General features: G+C 42.7%; 1 protein-coding gene across 1 annotated transcript in view; it reads left to right on the top strand.

Moving 5' to 3' along the window:
• The window catches only part of LOC126476194 (CAD protein), a 554,755-nt gene that overhangs the window by 114,024 nt on the left and 417,621 nt on the right, over positions 1-23,110 (top strand). The window contains exons 2-6 of the mRNA XM_050103525.1: positions 1,093-1,231; positions 1,371-1,653; positions 1,772-2,085; positions 6,806-6,991; positions 7,127-7,505. Of these exons, the coding sequence (XP_049959482.1) occupies positions 1,093-1,231; positions 1,371-1,653; positions 1,772-2,085; positions 6,806-6,991; positions 7,127-7,505 (1,301 nt within the window). The remainder of the gene's footprint in view (positions 1-1,092; positions 1,232-1,370; positions 1,654-1,771; positions 2,086-6,805; positions 6,992-7,126; positions 7,506-23,110) is intronic.

Below are 23,110 nucleotides of genomic sequence, written 5' to 3'. Positions count from 1 at the left end.
GGTTGTTAAGTTTATTTCTGACCATTATTAGTGAAGCATCAGAACATAGTGAAACACACAACTGATTACTACAAAAGTAACACCATAACAATATAGCCAGTAAACAAATAGACAGCAACAGAATCTACAATATTGCATGGAAGTCAGGACTTGAAAGCATAACCTGATGATGGGTGTACAGCTGAAATATGCATATAGTTCAAATAAAAAAATAATATCCACAGCAGCATAACTGGTTATATAAAATTTATTATTTTCCCTCTTTGTTTGCCTATTTTCCTTTCTTCTTGCCTGGGCTGTGCTGTTTGTATTGTTCCTGCCATGCTTTCTGCCACCTTAGGATAGGAGACTGATGACCTTGCTGTTTGCTCTCCCCCTCCCCAATTGACCAACTATCAACTAAAAGTCAAAGTAATACTGAGTTGTTCAGTTTCTGTTGTAACACTCATTTAAGAAGTTAATAAAATTCTGGACATTTCCCTGTCTTTTTTAGTTACTTTAGTAGTAATTAGTTAGTAGCAGTAGTTCCACTTCTGTATTTTAATTTCATCCATAGATAGTGGAAGAAAGACCACAGCTGTAATTTAACAGTTTAAGAAAACAATTTGGCTCAGCCAAGATAAGTGTGATAGAGCAGAATTATTCTCTTGAGTTACTATTTTTTATGCTTTTAAACAAGAAATGATTATAAAAATTATACACTAATGTATCCTTCCTCCATAAGTGGAAAAATCTAAACTTACTTTGAATTGAAACTTCCTGGCAGATTAAAACTGTGTGCCCGACCGAGACTCGAACTCGGGACCTTTGCCTTTCGCGGGCAAGTGCTCTACCATCTGAGCTACCAAAGCACGACTCACGCCCGGTACTCACAGCTTTACTTCTGCCAGTACCTCGCCTCCTACCTTCCAAACTTTACAGAAGCTCTCCTGCGAAACTGGTCGAGTCTCGGTCGGGCACACAGTTTTAATCTGCCAGGAAGTTTCATATCAGCGCACACTCCGCTGCAGAGTGAAAATCTCATTCTTACTTTGAATTTATTATTTGATGTTATGAAACCTCACTAATAATAGCTTTAAATTGTCTTCTTAGTGTTTCAGACTGGAATGGTTGGATACCAGGAATCCCTTACAGATCCATCATACCATGCGCAAATCCTAGTTCTTACATATCCTTTGATTGGCAACTATGGAGTAACAGATGAGAGTAAAGATGAATTTGATCTTCCCCAGTAAGTGAGAGATAAAACTGTAACGATAGAGATTGCAGTTACTTGTATTTTAGAAATTTTAAATATTTTTATATACCTACAAACATAATGTATCAGTTAAGTTTCCATGTTACCTGTCCTCACAGTCTCATATCTGCAGGTGGTTTGAGTCGAGACGTATATGGGCAACAGGATTGGTTGTTGGAGAGCTCTGTGAAACTCCCAGCCATTGGCGTCAAGTTAGGACACTATCACAGTGGATGCATGAGCATGGAGTGCCTGGCATTTGTGGCATTGATACAAGAGAATTGACCAAAAAGATTAGAGAAAAAGGATCACTTTTAGGAAAGATTGTGATGGGAGTGCCACCGTCCTCTGTTCCTTCAGCTGTGTTGTTTGAGGATCCCAATAAAAGAAACCTTGTGAATGAGGTTTCTATTGAGGTACTATGAACTATTTGTGTGTTACATCATTGTTGTCAGTAAATCAAATGCCTTGTACATGTAGCATACTGTATATGTATTAATATTCTTATTTGGCAGCAGTGTTTGTCTTTTACAGAAAGTAATGACCTTCAGTGCTTCAGCACCAGTGACAATATGTGCTGTGGATTGTGGTTTAAAATACAATCAATTAAGGTGTCTGTTAAAGAGAGGAGTCAGGGTGGATTTAGTTCCATGGAACCATCCACTTGATGTTGAGAAATATGATGGTCTTTTCCTAAGTAATGGACCAGGAGATCCAGAAATGTGCAAAGAAACCATAGAAAACATACAGAAGATAATGAAGCAGGATAAAATAAAGCCAATCTTTGGTATCTGCTTGGGTCACCAGCTGTTATCACTTGCTGCAGGATGCAAAGCATACAAAATGAAGTAAGTTTTAATATTTTTCAACGTCATAAACAAATATTAGTCCAGTGATGTGCATTCTGTTTGAGTGAGAGTGACAGTAGTGTACTTATTGAGAAAATTAAGTTATTAAACAAATATAATGTGAGTTGATCTTGTTTGACTGAATTATGTCTTGCTACTTTCCATAAAGATGACACTTCACTGAACAATTTGCTGAGAGTGACAGATGGTAGACCATTTGTAATGAAACAATAATGTGAAATATTATTTATTGTTAAAAGGCTTCTTTAGTTGTATGAACAATTTTTTCAACTCTACAGAAATGCGTATTAATATTAGTGTAGCCAAGAAGGGGAAGAGTATGAGACATTCAGCTGCTACACTCCCCCTCCTCCTCCAAACGTAAGTGAATGAGTGAGTGAGTGAGTGATTTGTTGTTTTAAAGTTCTTCTGTGAAGAAGTGAATAGTACACGTGTATTTAACTATGTTGACTAGTCAGTTAACACATTCTAACACTTCTGTGTTTTTTGAGCATTTGTGTTGCAAGATTTATCTTTATAGCGTAGTGATCATCAGAAGAAATGTAGCAACAGTACTTAGACTGCATCTAGTGGCTGCATGGGTAAGTTTTATGTTCACTGTGGTACAGTTATCCATTGATCAAGTACAGATAGGAACAGATTGCTAAGTATGGATGCAGGGGGATTGGCCACTGTCCAGAAAGAGCTGGAAGCTGTGTTGGCCTCTTTAGATAGGCTTCAGGATGCTGGCATCTCTGGAGCCTAAGTGTCATCTGGTATCCCTGATGTCACAACACCCTCAGATTCTCCCACACCAGCCTGATGAGGTCTGGACAAGCACAGCAGATGGGGTTCTTGGTCATTCAGAGTACCAATGCAAGGTATGTGATGGAGACCACATGCAAATAACAGGCAAATTGGGAAGAAATGCTAGTATCCACTGTCTCTGATTGCCAAGGTTTCACATCAGGTACATAGAGGAGACACTGCTGGCAGTGACTAAATGCACTTGTTCACATTGGCACAAATGATGGCTCTGCCTGGGTTCTGAGGCCATCCTTAGTTCATCCAGGCAGCTGGCTGCTTTATTGAAGACAGCTAGCTTCCTTAGTGGAGTGGAGGCAGAGCAGAAGTTTCGCAGCAGCAGCAGCTCCAGAACCGAATACGGTACTCTGGTTAGGAGCCAAGTGGAAGGCTTAAAGTCAGGTTGAATGCTGGTGGTGGAGGTGTGTTTAGAGCTGTAAATAATATAACATCTAGTGATGTTAGAATAGATTACAAATATGAAGGTGGCTCAAACAAGATAATAGTGCTTCTGTAGTCGACCCCCACCCAGCTCATGAGCAGTAGTGGTGGAATATTCGAGCTAGTATTGGGACAAGACTGCACATACACAGTTCATGGTTATGTAATAATAATATTAGGGGGAGATTCCAGCTTAGAAAAACTACAAACTGATTCAAGCAGGCAGCAGTGATAAGGAATCATATGAATTTGTACTAAATACATTATCCAAAACTTACCTTGAACATTAATCAGAGAACAGACTCATAATAGTAACATCAGTTCTGCTGGTTGTCAGCAGGCCTAAACTCGTGGACTCAGTGGTTGTAGAACAGGGGATCTGTGATTGTAAGGCTGTTACAGCATTACTAAATATGGTTGCAAACGGGAATGTAAAGAAATGTAGGAAATTCTTTCCGCTTACTAGGACAACGACGTCACTAAATATGGTTGCAAACAGGAATGAAAAGAAAGGGGAACTTACTTCTGCTTGCTAGGAGCAACAAAACACATTCGGATTACTTCAGTGGTTGACATGGAAAATGCGTTTCCAGAACTGAAAATGTTGAGCATGAATGGGCAAAGTTGAACAATATTGCGCAATATGCCTTAGATAACTATATGCTGTGCATAGCTGTGAATAGTATGAAACACCTGCCCTCATTAAACAGCAGTGTTAGAAAACTGTTCTGAAAGCAAAGAGAGCTTCATTGCTGATTTAAGTCGCAAAAGCATCGCAGACAGACAAAATCTGGACAAAGACAAATGAAACACAAGGAGAAACCATGAGTGAATCATTCAATAATTTTGAAAGTAAGATTCTATCTACCGATCTGACAAATTATTGAAGTTCTCACCTAATGTTGTATCAATAAATGGATCAAAGCCAGCCGTGTGGACACTCAGAGACAGTAATGGCATCCAAGTGGATGCTGAAATACTAAACATCTTACTTCCAAGTTATTTAACTGAGGGTGATCATAATGTAGTTCCTTCTTCAAATCATCACTCTGCCTGTGAGATTTGGAAACCAGTAGGTTCCATAGCACACATTGATACTGTTTATTGACTTTGAGAAGGCATTTGATACAGTTCCACACTGCCAGCTAATGAACAAAATACGACTGTACAGTGTATTAAACTGGATATATGCTGGGGTTGAAGAGTCCCTGGCAAACAGAACACAGCATATCATTCTTAATGGAGAGAAATCTTAAGACCCAAATACTCGAAGACAGTGTTACAGGACCATTAATTTTCATAGTATACTGTTACGTGACAAAATTAGTAATGAAACGTGAGAGCAAAACTTTTTCTAAGTTTGAACAGCTGGCATTACTCAGTCATGCAGATATATCACCAGCTGGGAAGCTTAGACATTTCAACACCATTACTGGGTCAGGAAGACAGCCATCTCAACACTCTTAAGAGACTGTAAGCAACCCAACAGAAAATGGTCACAACAGTGCAGAATGAATCGCCTTCATTACTCCCATAACATAACATGAGCGACACTAGATAGGATGCAACAACGCCAAGCAGGAATTTGACTAAACAGTAAAGACCCTGTAACAAATCTGTTAACAATATGTAGCAAAACTGAAGACCACTGATGACTATGAAAGAGCAAACTCAATTCACTCATTATAAATGACAACGTAGAGCAGAGCCTCTCCTCAGTGACGTAAACAGTCCATCACCACTAACTTTCGGCACTCGATCAGTTGGATTGATCGCATTCTTGTTGTTTACACTCAATTCTTGGTTATGGTATGGTAAAATAATTTGAGAGAGGTTGTTCTAGTGCTGGTCTTGCTCTTGCTGGCCTAAGAGATGATCAGCATTCAGAAGCCATGCTTGAGAATCCATCAGTACTGACATTAGCACAGCAGTCAACCCTTAAGGATAATCAGAGGGTCTACAGACACAACTCCATGGGTCTGGAGGCCTACCATACTGTTGTGCCAGGTTCATTGTTCAGTGCAACTACATTGCATACGACATTGCACTCCATTTGAGAGGACAACACGAGCAGTAATCTGGGAGGGATTGAGTATTCCGCAAAATGGTGTAGGCACGGATATCTCCATGCCAAGCTACTGACCAGCGCATGCCTAGCTTGCTAGCGGGCATCAGAACCACTGCATCAGGGTGTCATAAACCTCCACTAAAAGCTGATGTAGTGTCTTTGGCAGCCATGAGTCCACTACTGAATTCAGTGGTTCCTACTCTGCATTACATAGGCACCAGTCACCGTGGGAGAAGCAGCAATGATATGTATTCTCCGTAATAAATGGAGAAACTTTGAATGTTACTTTATTGCATCTAATGACACTTCACAGGTCCTCAGTCTGCAATGTGATGGATTAGTAGGGGTTTCCAGCTCGACAGAGGGCAGCCCCTACAACACTGTATAGAAATGACATAGTGGATGTCAGAAGTTGCATGAAGCTTTCGGTGGATGATGCTGTTATATCCATGGAATTTGCAATGCTAGAAAATTGTGGCAAAATGCAGGAAGACATGCAGAGGATCAATGCTTAGTGCGGGGATTGGCAGTTGACCCTCATTGTAATCAGATGTTTCATTTTGCACATAAATAGTCAATCACAGAAACATCACTGGCTGCAATCACAAACATAAACTAGTTTAGAGTATGCGTATAGAGTGATTGCAAGTGGAACAACTATGTAAATCTAATCACAGGTAAGACAGATGTTGCACTGAGTTTCATTGGAAGAACCTCGGAAAGTGTAATTGATCTACAAAAAGAGGTAACGTAAAAAAATATCATAAGAGCAGTAGCTAAGTATTGCTTGTGTGGGATCCATACCAGGACTGGTAGAGGAAATAGACAACACTGAAAGAAGAGCAGTGCATTTATGTAGTAAATGTGAAAGTGTCACAGAGATCCTCAGCCAATCCCAGTATCAGACACTGCAAGAGAGGCACACTGCATCACAGTGTGATTTATTTACTCTTAAAATTCCAAGGGGATACATTCCTAGAAGAGTCAACCAGTATATTACTCCCTCTTCCAGTTATCTTGCAAAAGGCAACGAAGACAGAATTACAGAGATTTGTGCTCTCATTTAGGTTTATCAACAATCATCCTTCCTGTGGACCATTCAAGACTGTGATAGAGAAGGGGGAAGTGACAGTAGTAGACGATTATACGAAGTACCCTCTGCCCTACACCATGATGTGCCGTGGGGAGTGGAGACATAAGTATGACCTGAATAAAGGTTACATAGACTATAGTTCGAAGAAGTGCAAAAATCAGTGTTGTGAAAATTGTTGTTTCATAGAATCAATGAATTTGTATGCTATGTCACTGTTTGAGAGAAGTGTTTCATTGTAATTTTTCAATTTGCAAAAAGTTACATGTAAACAAGCATTCTGTAAATTGTCACTGTAAAAAAAATTCCATTTTCAGGTATGGGAACAGGGGACACAACCAGCCTTGCACACATCATGGAACAGGTTTATGCTTTATGACTTCACAGAATCATGGATTTGCAATAAATGTGGAAAATCTTGTGGAGGGATGGCTTCCACTGTTCACAAATACAAATGATAATACAAATGAAGGTCTAATTCATGAATCACTCCCATTCTTTAGGTATGCAACAAAAACACTGGATAACATTTAAAAAAATGCTGCCACAAATTAATAATTTTTATCTTACATCCTTTCAGCACATGACAATATTTTCCAGATCAAAACATTGTTTTATCAAATGTTGCATATTTTCAGTGTACAATTCCACCCTGAGCACAGCCCAGGACCACAAGATTTGGAGTGCCTTTTTGATGCTTTTCTAGAAGCGGTGAAGATTTGTAAAGATGGTGGTGCACCAGATTTAAAAGGCATTCTGTCTCAGCAGCTACAGCGTCATATTACAACTGCACCATCTGTATTGCACCCTAGAAAAGTGCTTATTCTTGGATCAGGTGGTTTGTCTATTGGACAAGCCGGTGAATTTGATTATTCAGGCTCACAGGCAATAAAAGCACTCAAAGAAGAAGGCATACAGACTGTGCTAATAAATCCTAACATTGCTACAGTGCAGACATCAAAAGGTCTGGCAGATAAGGTTTACTTCTTACCATTAACACCAGAATATGTGGAACAGGTAAGATACGTTTCTATATGTGATGTTTGTTACTGTAAATGACAAAAAATTGTGATAGACAAGAATTATTTGTTTAGTATGTGTGAATAGCTGTAACTGAAATGATAAAGCCAACTTGTGTGAGAATAAACTTTAGGCAAGGAGATCAGAAATGGGATTCATCAGTGAGCTCTATTATCAGAGTCATGCGAGACATGAAGTTCAAGTTAGGAATTCTGTAACGAAATGGATGAAGAGAGAAATATAAAGAGTTTAGATCATTTTATTGTGATGACAAGTAGTCGAAATTTAAAGGTAATACAAGGTAACTGTATGAAATAAGCAATGAAACTAAGTTAAACAATGTAAGAGGTGAGGAAATGGTGCATATGATACTGACAACAGTATAGTGGCCTTGCAGAATAAGCCTGACTGTAGTAGAAATGTTAAATAATTGTAAAGTGGGTGGAAATGTTGTTCAAGCACCCAGGAAAATGTTAACATTAACAGTCACTTGAAATACGAGTCTGATAATCAGTATGACATAATTATACACTCTCTCTCTCTCTCTCTCTCTCTCTCTCTCTCTCTCTCTCTCTCTCTCTCTCTCTCTCTCTATCAAAATTTGGTCATCACTAACTAGTCTATTCAAAGCTTGATTGTATATTCAGATTTTAATACCGTAAGGCAATGATTATTGGAAACTAAGCTGTGTCTGTGTTGTTCAGTGACAAACATTCTAGAATTAGTGGGTGGTGGGACCTCACATATGTAGTCTGACTTTTGTGCTACATAGTGACTCTTTACCATGGGGAATTGGAACACAGTAGTAGGGGAAGGAATACAAGGAAGACTTAATAAGATGGAATACACACTAATTGAGGTCTGCAATAAATTTAAGCTAGTAATAGCGAATACTCTGTCCAAAAACCACAAGAGGAAGTGGTATGTTTGCAAAAGGCCTGGAGATGTGGTAAGACTCCAGCTAGGATGCCTCATGGTCATTCAGAAATTTCTGAATTTGATACTGGATTGTAAGATATACCCAGGAGCAGATACAGACTCGGTTCACAATTTAGCAATTACAAAAAGTATGCTGAAAGTCAAGAGCCTCATCCAGGAGAATCAGTGTGCAAAGAAATGGTGTGCTGAATGCTGAAGTATGATGAAATGCCTTATAAGTTCTCTGAGGCTCTAAGTACTGTGATAATGGAAACCACAATAGGCATTTCAGTTGAAGAGGAGTGGACATCTCTTTGAAAGGGCAATCACAAAAGTTGGACAGACATAGTTACAAGTCAGGTAAGTGTGAAGAAACCTTGGCTAACACAAGAAATACTTAAATTGATCAATGAGACGTATCTAAAAATATGATAAAGGTAGTACAGGAATGCAGTAGGGAATGAAATGAGGGTTGGAACTTTAATAGTGGCAATTATTTATTTACAGCTCATACAAAATAGATACCTGTTTCAAAGTTTTATTGACCTTCAAAGCAGTCACCAGCATTGTGTATAACCAGTTGCCAGTGATGTGGAAGTCTTAGGGTACTCTTAGCAGTGCCAGATGTGTTGACAGTTCGAGTGGCACTGTCTATTGCCCAACAAATTTGTAGCAGTTCTAAAGTGAATGCCGTGAAGTGTTTCCTTCAGTTTAGAAATAAAGTTGAACTCGCGAAGGCTTAAGTTGGGGGAGTGCAGTAGGTGGTATAGCACTTAGCAGCCCCATCAGTCTTACAAATCAGTAACAGCTTGCACTGTACGTGCTTGAGCGTTGTCCTGCAAAGTGATGGTCAGGTCCTGCAGGAAGTGTCACCACTTTTGTCTCTATGCTCTTCATTTTTGGTACACAACCTACAACCAGCTTAGAGACAGAAGTGATGACACTTTCTGCAGGACCTGACCATCATTTTGCAGGACAAAGCTCAGGCACGTACAGTGCAATCTTTGACTTATAGGGCTGCTAAGTGCTATACCACCTACTGCACTCTCCTCACTTAAGCTCTCGTAACAATTTCTAAACTGAAGGAAGCACTTCACTTCATTCACTTCAGAACTGCTACAAATTTGTCGGGCAATAGACCATGCTGCTTGAACTGTCAACACAACTGGCACTGCTAAGAGTATCCTATGATTTCCATATTGATGGCGACAGGTTATACACAATGCTTGTGACTACTTTGAAGGTCAGTAAAACTTTGAAATACGTATCTATTTTGTATGAGCTGTAAATAAATAGTTGCCACTACTGAAGTTCCAACCCTCATAAATAGGAAGCACAAGAAAGCCAAGGTGAGATGGTTGGAGGGGGGAAAAAAGGTAAGAAATTGAGAAAGAAGTAATTGTTGGAAGGACTGACACATCATGTAGATAAGTCAAAACAACCTATGGTGAAATTAAAAACGAAGGGCATCTACGACAAGGGGCATCAACTTAAGAGTGCATTGGAAATTTCACTGTTAAGTCCAGAGTACACTGAAGGCCTCCATGAGCTGAGCTGGAGAAAATGGTGGTGGTGGTGGTGGTGGTGGTGGTGGTGGTGGTGGTGTGAAAGAGTCTTAGGTATCTGTTATTCCAAATTACCTTGATTAATTCTGAAGTTATCTTAATACTTACTACTATCAATTCTCTCACAACAGCATAATGACAATATTTCTAATGCTACTAAAATATTACGAGCCCCTATTAGTATTATCAGTAGCTAGATTTTTCTTCAGCAGTTAATACTAATACTGATTGCTACCAATACTAAGATTTCGTATGATTGTTAGGGTCTCTGGCCTTCAGAGAACAGTTAAATAGCACACTTCTGTCTGGAGCTTCACTATTTCTATTTACTGTAGTCTGAGATGGACGGACACACACACACATACACATACTGGCCCATTTTCTGTACCTCAACTTCCCATTGCTATCCTGAAAAACTGAGTCGGCATTCCTCCGTAATGAGTGAGATGTTGAGCTCAGAAAGAGGAAGAGGTATTAGTATTGTGCTATGCATAGCTTGGGGTAAGTATTTCTAGAAAGTAAAAAAGGAAGGGAAAAAAGGAAGGGGGGGAGGAAAGGAAGGGATAAAACATAAAGTGAAGGTGTAATGTGGAATGTTGGATATTTTATATTCATTATTGTTATGATTATTTATTTGTATAACATTTTTTTATCATACCCCTACTCTGTTTTAGCTAAGTAATCCTTCAATGTATAAATTTTTTTGCATAACAGGTTTATTTAGCTGCCTTTTTAAATAAGTGTATTTTTTATGTGTACAACCGACTGGTAAATGTATTCATGTGGAGCACTTAAAATCCCTAGTGTTCTGAACAGATCTTTACAATGAGCTCGACTAGTATTTTTGGTTATTATTCTTATGTATCTTTTCTGGAGTTTGAAAATTGTGTTCATATTTTGTGCATTTGTTCACCAATAAAGGATGCCTTAGTTAAGAATTGAGTGTACATGTGAATAATATGTAACTAAAAGACACTGCATGTTACACACTGATGATAGGATGGTAAGGGCATAACATGCTGATGACATTCTGTTTGCAAGTACCTTTGTGTATTCACACCACTTCAACTGAGAATCAGTATTCATTCCTAGAAATTTTGCATTAGTTACAACTACTCCAGTATGTAGAGGTGCCATCTACATTTAATTTAACATTGTCACTTTTCCTCTTCAAACTGAAATACATGGCATTAGTTTTCTTTATGTTCAATGTTACATTATTGCTTACTGACCAATCATAAACTTCATTGAGAGTTTCATTTGCTTTCTCAGCAAGGAGTTCTCTTGTTTTCTGAGTGACTATAATATTGCTGTCATCAGCAAAGAGGATTTTCTTCACCATGAGTAACACTACTGGGAAAGTCGAACAATGGAAAATCCTGGATGGAATGTAACAATACCAGAGAAGGAAAGTTGCTACTCACCATATAATCACAACTCGGCATCTCTGCTATATGGTGAGTAGCAACATTCCTTCTCTAGTATTACTACTGGGAAAGTCATTGATGTATATCAGGAACAGTATTGGTCCTAATATGCTACCCTGCATACCCCAGGGAAAAGTGGGGGACCCTTACTGTTCATGTTATATATTAATGACCTTGCAGACAATGTTAATAGTAAAATCAGGGTTTTTTTTGCAGATGATGGAGTTACCTATAATGAAGTACTATCCAAGAGAAGCTGCATAAATATTCAGTCAGGCCTTGATAAGATTTCAACATGGTGCAGAGATTGACAACTTGCTCTATATCTTCAGAAATGTAAACTTTTGGAGTTCACAAAACGAAAAAAAAAAAAAACTAGTAATCTGTGACTATAATATCAATGAGTCACTGTTGGAGTCGCCCATCTCATACAAACACCTGGGTGTAATACTTTGGGGTACAAGAAATGAAATGATCACATAGGTTCAGTCATGGGTAAAGCAGACTTCAGTTTATTAGTAGAACACTGGGAAGGTGCAGTCAGTCAATAAGAGATTACTTACGAATCACTTTTATAACCAGTTCTAGAATATTGCTAAAGTGTATAGGACCTCTACCAGATAGGACTAATGGGGATTTTGGATGTATAGACAGAGGGCAGCATGAGTTGTTAGTTTGATTTAATCCATGAGAGAGTGTCACAGAGATTCTGAACTAGAAGACTCTTGAAGATAGTTTGCAGCTATCTCAGATAGTCTATTAACAAAGTTTAAAGAACCAGCTTTAAATGATTACTTTAGGGATATAAAACAACCCCCTAAGTATCACTCACATAGAGATCATGAGGATAAGATTAGAATAATTACTGCATGCAGAGAGGCATTCAATAAGTCATTCTTCCAACATGCCAGATGTGAATTGAACAGGAAGATACTCTAATAAATGGTACATTTGGATGTAACCTCTGCCATGCAACTCACAGAGGTTTGCAGAGTATAGATGTAGATGGAGAAGTACAGCAATATTTTGCTGCCTCCAGACAGCATGGAAATTGGTCAGAATGCGCCACTTATATTTCATTGATTCTTCTGGCCTTCTAAGGCATGCCGTGACCATCTCCCTAACCTCTTCCATCACTGGACCAAGAAATTCTAGAGCTATCTGGCTTTCTTCTAATTGATTAGATGATATGTAGGCCTTGCTCGTCTTGGGAGTGGTGTTCATTGGCTAGTCATGCCTTACTTTTTCAGAAACATCAGCTACAAGATTTGAGGTCTCAGTGCCCTCTTACAGTCTGATCCTGTCATAAAGCTTTACCCTTAATGCCTGCCTAACTGTATATTCGACTAGGGGACATTTCCTGATTTGCCAATTTCATCACAGTCACAACTGATGGTTGCCCTCGTACAAGTTCCACTAATATGTTTAGGATATGGCCATCTCCGGAAAGGTACTGGACCAGTCCCCTGCTTGGATCAAAATGTTATCTGGAGCATTTCTTTTGTATCAGCAAGAAACTGAAACGTTTACCTTCTTGTGTCTGAGGAATTACATTCCTCCTGTCATTCTGAAAATATTGAGTTCTTTATTACTAACTGATTTGTACCATTTCCCCAAGAATTAAGTGCATTTTTGTATAGTTTTTTCTTCAACCAGTAGCCGGCACCCTGTTTCTTATTTTTAGGTCCAGGGGACATAGGCCCAATAATACAGTTAAAGCAACTGTAGATGTGCTATAGGCTGTACAGCACTGTAGCAAAATTCCTAGCTGTACCTTTATCACTGCTAGAGTCATAGAAATAGTAATTTACTAATCAAGAGTGCAAAAATTATTTATAATCTGATAGCCTATCTAATTTTGGTTAAAATGGTTAACCATCTCCAAATATGAAATTTGTAGAAAATTACATAACAGGGAGAGTAGTAAGACACACTTTCACTATGATAAAGGTTACGCGAAGTCAGTACATACCATATATGACAAATGAGGTTGTGTCTACTCATTAGGCTGGTGAGGTGCATTGTCATCAATAAGTTACATACTTGAACTTAATAGCATTTATTACTGCAGTGGTAGGTCTGACCAGTCATAACCTATGCATCCAAACACTGGCGCCATAGCCCAAAATTGCAGTTAATATAAGCTTCTGGTGGAATCTAATTGCATTCAGAGGCAAATGAAAACCACCTTAATGCGTTATTAATGATGTCATTCATTACACAACTACTTTTCCTTGCAGTATATTCTATGTTGGCATTACCCAGATGCATACCTAAGTACTCATTGATGGCATGCCATCAAATTATCTCCCGATCCATTTTAAGCAATGGATTGCTAATAGGTAACATATATGTCAATTTTTTTGCTACTGCCTGGAGTGGCACCTGCAAACGCCACTCAACCATGAATCCAAAAAGTTTACCATTGTTATTTTCTAGTCAATCTTGACTGTTGGTATGCATTAAAGGTAACAAATCAGCATATGCTAAAACTTCTAACAGTCCTTGACTGTTTTGTAATATATTCTGAAGTGGTTCTAAGTTAATGTCCAGGACTTGGAACTTCAGACAGTGCCCTGAGAGTGTCTTTTAATAATATGTTTGTAACATTCGATGTAGGACTTGACAGCATCACTTATGAGTCTTTGGAATAACCCAGTTGACAGTAGTATAGCATTTTTTGGTGGCCAATTTAGCTTAGTCTTCTACAGAATGAAGGGTACTGTAAGTTACCTAACACCACTTCAGTTGGTCTATAATTATATCTAATGCAGCATATCCTAATTGTGTCATCTCATTAACAGCATCCTCAGTACATTTATTTTTCCTGAATCCATAGTAGGTGTTATTTAATCAAGTTAGAATCCACTGGTATTTTAATCCATTATAGCACTTAAAAGAAACTTCCCAGCAGGAGGCTCATGATTCTTTTGTGAGTTCATGTGCGGCATACAACGGGTCCCGAGCTATCGCAGCCAATTCTTCCTTTCCTGGCTGCATTCACTTCTCCCTGCCCTCCCTTCCTATCGTCACTCCTTCCTCACTGCCACCTCTTTTCCCTCTCTGTGTTCTGATTTATGTCAACCTGGCTACCCACCTGGTTTCCTGTATTGATTGCAATTTTGTTCCTTTTGCCTGTTCTTTCATCCTTTTTGGCGTTTAGGTCCCCACTTGAGGTTTGACTTCCACTTCAAAATTTCTGTTTAATGTGAGCCATATGGGGAAGAACTCCCTCCCTAACATCTACAGTGTGGATTCCTCTCTCCCTTCCCCACTGTAGCTCCCTTCCACCCTGATAGGTCACCAGCATGTTTAGTCAGTCCATGTGATGGGGCTGTTATGTACCAATATGGCTGAGCCCCCTGACAACATACGGATCACACTACTGATACCTGAGCTGTTCCCTGCCCATGTATGCCAAGAAGTGGTTGCTTATCATCTTGGGGCACTGGAACTCCAGATGGCCCTTGCTGTGGCTGGGTGGTGCCCACAGGGAGAGCCCTTGGTCAGAGTGGGTGGTATCAGGGCAGATGCTTGGCACATGAAGCGTATCAAGCTGCAAAAATCTGGCGGTTCTCAAATGGCTCTCTTTGAATGGTGAAGGATCATTGAGTGCTGCTTCATATGACCTGGCAACCTTCCCTTCCCTGGCTACACCATGGGAGGAGAACCAGGCTCGCTATCTTGTGATGAGACCCTTTCCCCACTACCTCATTGGTACTTGGATGGGTGGTGACACATTCACCTCCACAAAGCCATTGTTTTTCATGGAAAATATCGAGGAAAAGTTTGATGAAGTGAAGTCTCTTAGTAAGATGCAGTGAGGCTCCCTGTTAATCAAAGCTTCTTCTGCCACCGAATCTGCAGCTCTTTGTGCCTGTGATCATCTTGGCAATGTCCTGGTGTCTGTTACTCTTCATCAGTCTCTGAATATGGTCTAGGGAGTAATTTTTCATCCTGCAAACTGAAGAACTCGGGGCTAATGTGGAGTGGTGTGGCACTCATTTTGTTCAATGTCTGCAGAAAGGTCAGAAAGACAACCACACCAATACTGGTGCCTTCATTTCGGCTTTCGAGGGGGTTGCTCTCCCACAGAAGGTCAAGGTTATGTGCTAAAGATGTGCTGTGAAGCCGTACGTCCCTCCATCTGTGCGGTGCTTTCGGTGCTTGCATTATGGGTATATGTTTTCCCATTGTACAGCAGACCCTTTGTGTGTTGACTGTGGCCACCCACTCCATGAGGGAAGCTCCTGTGTTCTGCCACCTGTGTGTGTCAATTGTGTTGACTGCCACTCCCTTTGCTCACCGGATTTGCCCAGCTTACAAGAGAGAAAAACAGATCCAAGAATACAAGTCCCTGGTTCGCCTGTCTTACACTGAGGCTCACCAAAAGTATGAGAGACTCGATCCAGTGTCACTATCTTCGTTTGCCTCTGTTACTTCATTTCCTCCTCCTCCTCCTCCTACTCCTCCTCCTACTCCTACTCCTACTCCTACTCCTACTCCTACTCCTACTCCTACTCCTACTCCTACTCCTACTCCTACTCCTACTCCTACTCCTACTCCTACTCCTACTCCTACTCCTACTCCTACTCCTACTCCTACTCCTCCACCCCTCGTCCTTACCCTTACCCTCTCTCGCCTCCCCCTCCCCTGCAGTTCCCATGACCTCCTGTCTTGGAGCCACTTCCCCTGCCCAGCCAAAGAACTGCTCCCCTTCTTCAGCATCTGTCAGTGATCGGGCTCCCTCCCAGGACCCCTCTTTCTGGCGTCTCTCAGGCCAGAAGACTCACACACCACTCGGCCACGAGGTTCACCATGTCGCCCACTCTCTTTCAGTTCCAGATCTTGCAGAAGCCTGTACTCCCCCTGTTCCCTGCCCTCCTCCACCTCAAAAAGAGGAGGAGGAGGAGCAGAAGAAGAAACATAAATCCCAAGATCAGGCACCCCCGGTGCCCTCCAAAGGTCCCATCTCCCCCCTTACAACCTTAGTCTAACATCTTATTTATGGATGTCACCCCATCCTTGTCAGTGACGACTACTGACAGAGCAACCTGACCTCCTCCTCGGCTCCTTCATGTCTACTTTGGACTCTTGCCACATGATCATCCAGTGGAATTGCAACAGATACTATCATCACATTCTGGAAAGGCAATGTCTTGTCCCCTCCTATTCTGCATTCAGTCTTGTTCTTCAACAAATGCATTTCTGTGATGACCACTCTCCAACATTTCGTGGTTATAGGGCGTTTGGTTAGAACTGTGCTGTCCCTGGGGTAGCATCTGGGGGTCTGAACTTTGGTTCACTCCAATATCATTAGTGACTGGATCCCCATAAGTACCATTTTGGAAGCAATAGTGGTTTGAGTGCAAATGACTCTGGCAGTCACCATTTGCAATATCTACCTCCCTCCAGGTAGGCCACTTCCTTACATTGCACTGTCTACCTTAATCCAGCAATTCCCACCCCCCTTTCTCCTCCTTGTGGACTTCAGTGCCTGTGGAGGAGTGTCACTTCAACAGGTACAGGTATAATAATTGACCAACTTATGACAGACCTCGATTTGTTTCTCCTCAGTGATGGTTCCCCTACCAACTTCAGTGCTGCTCATGGCACCTTCTCTGCTACCATCTCCTCCCCTGCCCTTGTGGCTTCCCAACATGGGTCATCCCATGATGTCCTTTTGACAGTGACCACTTTCCAGTGGTTCTATCGTTCCCCTGCTGCTGCCAGCCAGGCAGGCATTCCGCATGGCCACTTGGCCTTTATAGATGTCTGCTGTGAACTTTGATGCCTCCCTCTTGAATTCCATTGATGTAGTCATGCAAGACATCTCTGCCACTATTTTTCATGCCGCTGGCACCGTTGTCCCCCTATCCACATGTCCCCCTCGTCGTCGACCGGTACCGTAGTAAACAAAGGATGTCGCAGTCGCTGCAGTGATTTAAGCAACACCCTTCACAGAACAACCTCCTCACTTTTAATCATTTCTGTGCTAAGGCTCATTACCTTACTAAGCAGAGTAAAAAGGAATGCTGGGAGTGCTATGTTTCCTCCGTGGGGACGTATGCCTCTTTATCGCAGGTTGGATCAAGCTCTGTAGCCTTCTGGGCTGCCAGCAACAGTCCACAATCCAGGATCTGAACCTCCAAGGTGCTCTGTGCACTGATCCATTGGTCCTCGTAGAAAACCTTGCGATATTGCGACAGCATTGTTGTCCTCTTCCTACCCGACCACCTTTGTCCAGCAGAAACACAGAGTTGAACAGACTCCCCTCTGTTTCATGCCACACCATGCTGAGTCTTATAATAAAATAAAATGAAAGGCATTACAGATAGCAGACCTCTAAAACCTCAAACAAGAATTGGCCCTTTGTAGTTAGCAACCACTGCTAGTGGTAATAGACTAAACAACATTGTTTCCCCCCTGCGGGTCTGGGGGGTAGAATAGGCCCAAGGTATGCCTGCCTGTCATAAGAGGCAACTAAAAGGATTCTCTCACTTTTCAGCCCTATAAGTTCACTTTCCAAATTCTACAGAAGTGCGGGCCTTATGGCAAAGGATGCCTTACGTGGTGCACGAGTTATCCATAGTGTCCTTAGATTCGATCTCCTGAACCTCTTGTCATGGCTTTGCATCTCCACCTGCTATTTGGGCTAGGACACGTTCTGGGGTACTTCACCTTCTTTCATTGCCTCCTGTTCTCTTTCGCTCCCGTGACAATATTTGATTTCTCTGTGCCCAATATCCAGCACGGTAGCCAGCCAGCAGTCTCTAAGAAGGGCAAGATCGATTACAGTGCTGACAGATATGAACCTAAATCGTTTCCCTCCCTCGCTACACCATGGGAGGTATATAGGGCTACAGAAAGAAGAGAGCCATATTGGCCTCGGTATTTAGTCTGTAGTAGAATGGATGGGGACTCGTTTCTACCTATGAAGCCACAAATTTTTGCTCAAGACCTTGAGGATAAGTTTTGGGAAGTGACAGTGCTGTCAGAGATGAGAAGCGGTGCAGTCTTGATTCAGACAGCATCCCCAGCCCAATCCCAGGTGTTACTTGCTTGTGACTGGCTGGGTTATATTCCTGTTTCTGTCACTCCCCATAAAAGCCTCAACATGGTCCAGGGGATTATTTTCCATCATGATCTCCTCTTGCAGTCTGATGACGAGCTCCGTGCCAATCTGAACAGCGGATTGTCCATTTCATCCAGTGTGTTTACAGGGGACCCAAAGACAACAGGGTTGCTACTGGTGCCTTCATCTTGGCCTTTGAGGATGGTAAATTGTGTGAAATGGTCAAGGTGGTGGTTTATCACTGTGATGTTAGACCTTACATTCCTCCCCCTTCCTCCCCCTATGCAGTGCTTAAGGTGCTGGAAATTTGGGCACATGTCTTCCTGCTGCAATTCCAGTGCCACGTACAGACTGCAGATGTCCAGTGCATCCAGATACTCCATGTGCACCTCTTCCCACTTGTATCATTTGTGGATAACAGCACTCCCCCTGCTAGCTAGACTGCCCAGTACTCCAAAAGAAGTAGATAGTCATGGAGTACAAGACCTGGACTGGCTGACTCACTAAGAGGCGTAAATTTGAACGACTACGTCCCGTTCAGTTGACGTACACACATGCTGCAGCTACATTACTACCGCCATCACAAGTACCAGTTGTACCAATCTGTGCCATGAACAGTGGGCCCTCCTGGCCTCCAGAATACATCTGCCCCCTTGGTAGTAGGGGCAAACTCTTTCCATTGCTCCCAAAGTACCTGCTTCAGGAGCAAGGCCACCCCAAATGCAGGGGAAATCAGTCTCCTCTCCCCTCCCCCCCCCCCCCCTCCTCAGGCGGAGAAGCAACAACCTCCTCTGGCTTTGCAGAAGGGGTCCCTTGGGACCCTCTCTCCCAAGGTCTTCACTAATGGCACAGTGGACACATACCAGTGGCTAAAGAAGCCAAAAGCTGCTGGACGAAGAGCTTCATGGTCTTCCTCCGTACCTGAAGCTACTTTGAAGAAGTCCTCCTAGCAAGCCCCTAAAGAGAAGTGAGAGGGCAAGCAAACAAAGAAGTCTGCTAAGAAAAAGGACCATCTGGTGGCTCCAACACCACCACAACTCCCTACCAGTTCTGCACCTGTGGATGAGATGGAGATCTCAATGCCCCCTAAAGACCTGGATCTCACTGATGCCTCATCCACAATAGGAATGGATACAAATACTCGGTCTGTGGCAGCAGGTGACCCTGAGGCATAACCTGCAGACGTGCATGCTTCATGCCTTCCCAGCCTCATGATAGTGTCATCCTCCAGTGGAATTGCTGCAGTTTTTCCACCACCTGGCTGAGCTACGGCAGCTGTTTAAGCTTTACACCTGCTTCTTGCATCCTCCAGGAAACCTGGTTCCCGGCAATGCGGACCCCTGCCCTTTGTGGTTATAGGTATATTGCAAGAAATGTAGCGGCTATAATAGAATGTCGGGTGAAGTTTGTGTCTATGTCCTAAACTCAGTATGCAGTGAACCTGTACCCCTTCAAACCCCTCTTGAAGCTGTGGCTGTCAGGATGAGGATGAAGCAGGAAATAACTGTCTGCAATGTATATCTTCCTCCAGATGGTGCATTACCCCTGAACACATTGGCTGCACTGATTGATCAACTCCCTAAACCTTTCTTGCTTTCGGGAAATTTTAACGCCCATAACCCCTTGTGGGGTGGCACTGTGCTTACTGGCCAAGGTAGGGCTGTCGAAACTTCACTATCTCAACTCGATCTCTGTCTCTTAAATACTGGGGCCCCCACACATTTCAGTCTAGCTCATGGCACTTACTTGGCTGTTGATGTATCCCTCTGCAGCCCAAGACTTCTCCCTTCTGTCCACTGGAGAGCCCATGACGACTTGTGTGGTAGTGACCACTTTCCCATCTTCCTGTCACTCCCCCAGTGCCATTCCCCCAGACATCTACCAAGATGGGCTTTAAACAAGGCAGACTGGGAAGCTTTCACCTCTGCTGTCTCCCCTATATGGTACCATCGAAGTGGTAGTTGAGCAGGTCACTAGAACGATCATTTCTGCAGCGGAAAATGTGATCCTTTGTTCTTTAGGGTACCCTGGCGAAAGTCAGTACCTTGGTGGTTGCCGGAAATCGCTGAGGCCGTTAAAGGGCATCAGCAAGCTCTACAATGACATAAGAGGCACCCTTCTGTAGAGCTTCTAATAGCTTTTAAACGGCTCCGTGCCAGTGTTCGCCAGCTTATAAAAAGGTGGAAATAGGAGTGTTGGGAGAGGTACGTCTCGACCATTGGGTGCCATACATCACTTTCCCAAGTCTGGATGAAGATCAGATGTGTTTGTGGGTACCAGACCCCAACAGGTGTTGATTAAACATCTCTCATCTGACTAAAAGTGACATCTCCTCATCATCATCAACTGGATCTGGTGCGATGGCGTCTTTCCATCCCAATGGAGGGAGAGCACAATCATTCCAGTGCTCAAATCCAGTAAAAACCAATTTAATGAGCATAACTATTGGCCCATCAGCCTCACCAACATTCTTTGTAAGCTGTTAGAACATATGGTAAGTCAGCAGTTGTTGGGTCCTGGAGTCAAATAGCCTACTGGCTCCATGCCAGAGTGGTCACTCTACCTCTGATCATCTAGTTTTCCTTGAGTCTGTCATCCGAAGAGCCTTTACCAAAACCTTAAGACATGACCTGGTGACATCATTTCCTTGCCACATTATATAAGTGAGGTCTCTGGGACCCGCTCCAAATTTTTATCCAAAATTTCCTATCGCTCCGTACTTTCCGTGTCCAAGTTGATGCCTCCCATAGTTCCCCCATACCCAGGAGAATCGGGTCCTGCAGGGCTCTGCATTGAGTGTATCTCTATTTTTAGTGGCCATTGAAGTCTATCAGCACCTGTTGGGCCGTCGGTCTCGCCTTCTCTGTATGCAGCTGACTTCTGCATTTTGTACTGCTCCTCCAGTACTGGTGTTGCTGAGCAGTGCCTACAGGGAGCCATCCACAAGGAGCAGTCATGGACTGTATCCCACAGCTTCCAGTTTTCAGCTGCGAAGTTGTCATGCACATCTGTCTGCGTCGTACCGTTCATCCTGAACCAGAACTTTACCTTAATGATGATCCACTCACTGTAGTGGAGACATATCGATTCTTAGGACTGGTTTTCAACAACTGATTGATGTGGCTCCCTCATCTTAGTCGGCTGAAGCAGAAGTGCTGGCAGCACCTAAACACCCTCTGCTGCCTGAACAACACCAACTGGGGTGCAGATTGCTCTATTCTGCTGCAGCTCTACAGAGCCCTTGTCCAACCCAGTGTACCTCTGTGGCATCAGACTGGCACAGACTGTACTTTTAGGATGAGTCTGGTGACCAGCATCCTGGTGGAGGCCAGAGTCCCTCCATTGAACGTTAGGCATAAACAACTGCTCACCTGTTACGTTGCACACATTGGTAGTTCTCCTGAGCATCCAAATTACCATCTCCTTGTCCCATCCATGGGTCCAGGTCAGGACTTAAAATTGTTGTTCATGTCCGATCTGTTCTGTCTGAAATGGGGGCCTTGCCATTACCAGATGTACACCTAGGCCGAAGCTTCACCTGGTCCTTTCCCATGGTCCTAAGGACTTAGTTAACCCTGTGGCTTTCTGCTATCACTTCCTCTCGTTTCTTGCCATGTACTGGGCCCATGAAGTAGGTGGCTCGATGGATGATGGTCACGTTGGCTTCACGTATGTTCATGGAGGACGTATTGAACAGCACTCCTTGCTAGATGGCTTCAGTGTTTGCAGAGCTGGCAGCCCGGTGAGTCGTTTCTTCTCTGTACTGACTCCTTGAGCTGTCTAAAACTTATTGACTAGTGCTACCCCCGGCCATCCTTTGGTAGTGACCATCAGCAGTCCATCTATGCCCTGGTACAGTCCAGTGATTCCATGGTCTTTATGTGGACCCCAGACCACGTCAGAATCCCAGGAAATGTACTTGCCAACAGGCTGGCCAAACAGGCTTCATGGAAACTGCTGCTGGAGATCAGCATCCCTGTAACTGACCTGCGATCATTATTATGCTGCCAGGTTTTTCAGCTTGTGGAGACAGAATGGCATAATCTCAGTATGCACAACAAACTGCGTGCCCTTAAGGAGACTACAAATGTGTGGAAGACCTCCATGCGGGCCTCTCACAGGGACTCTGTGGGTCTCAGCCAGCTCCGCACTGGCCATATGTGGCTCACACATGGCTACCTCCTCCTTTGCGAGGACCCACCCCTGTGTCACTGTGGCTCACGTATGACTGTCGTCCACATCTTGCTGGACTGCCCACTTTTAGCAGCTCTGCGGCGGACCTTCCCAGCACCCTACCTTTGGTGTTGGGCGACAGTGCCTCAATAGCAGATTTATATTTACGTTTTATTATTCGGGGGGGGGGGGGGGGGGGTAATCGCACCATCTAATGGTGAGCATTTAGCCTTCTCTCTGAGATCATCAGTCCTCCTTCCATTTTAAATCTGTCGCACTTTATTTGCATTTGTTTGTCTTGATGGTCATCTTTTCCCTACATGTCTTCATCTCCCCTTGTCTTTTTGAGATGGACATTTTAAAGTGTGGCAGAGTGGCTGGCTCATCCTCTTTTATTATTGTGATCAGCCAGCCCAGATAATTTGCTCCCTGGTTTTAATACCT

Source organism: Schistocerca serialis, chromosome 1, assembly GCF_023864345.2.
Source record: "Schistocerca serialis cubense isolate TAMUIC-IGC-003099 chromosome 1, iqSchSeri2.2, whole genome shotgun sequence".
In the NCBI taxonomy this organism is placed as follows: Eukaryota; Metazoa; Arthropoda; class Insecta; order Orthoptera; family Acrididae; genus Schistocerca; species Schistocerca serialis.
The sequence above is the reverse complement of the archived record's forward strand: the minus strand, read 5'-3'. Positions and strand labels throughout refer to the sequence as shown.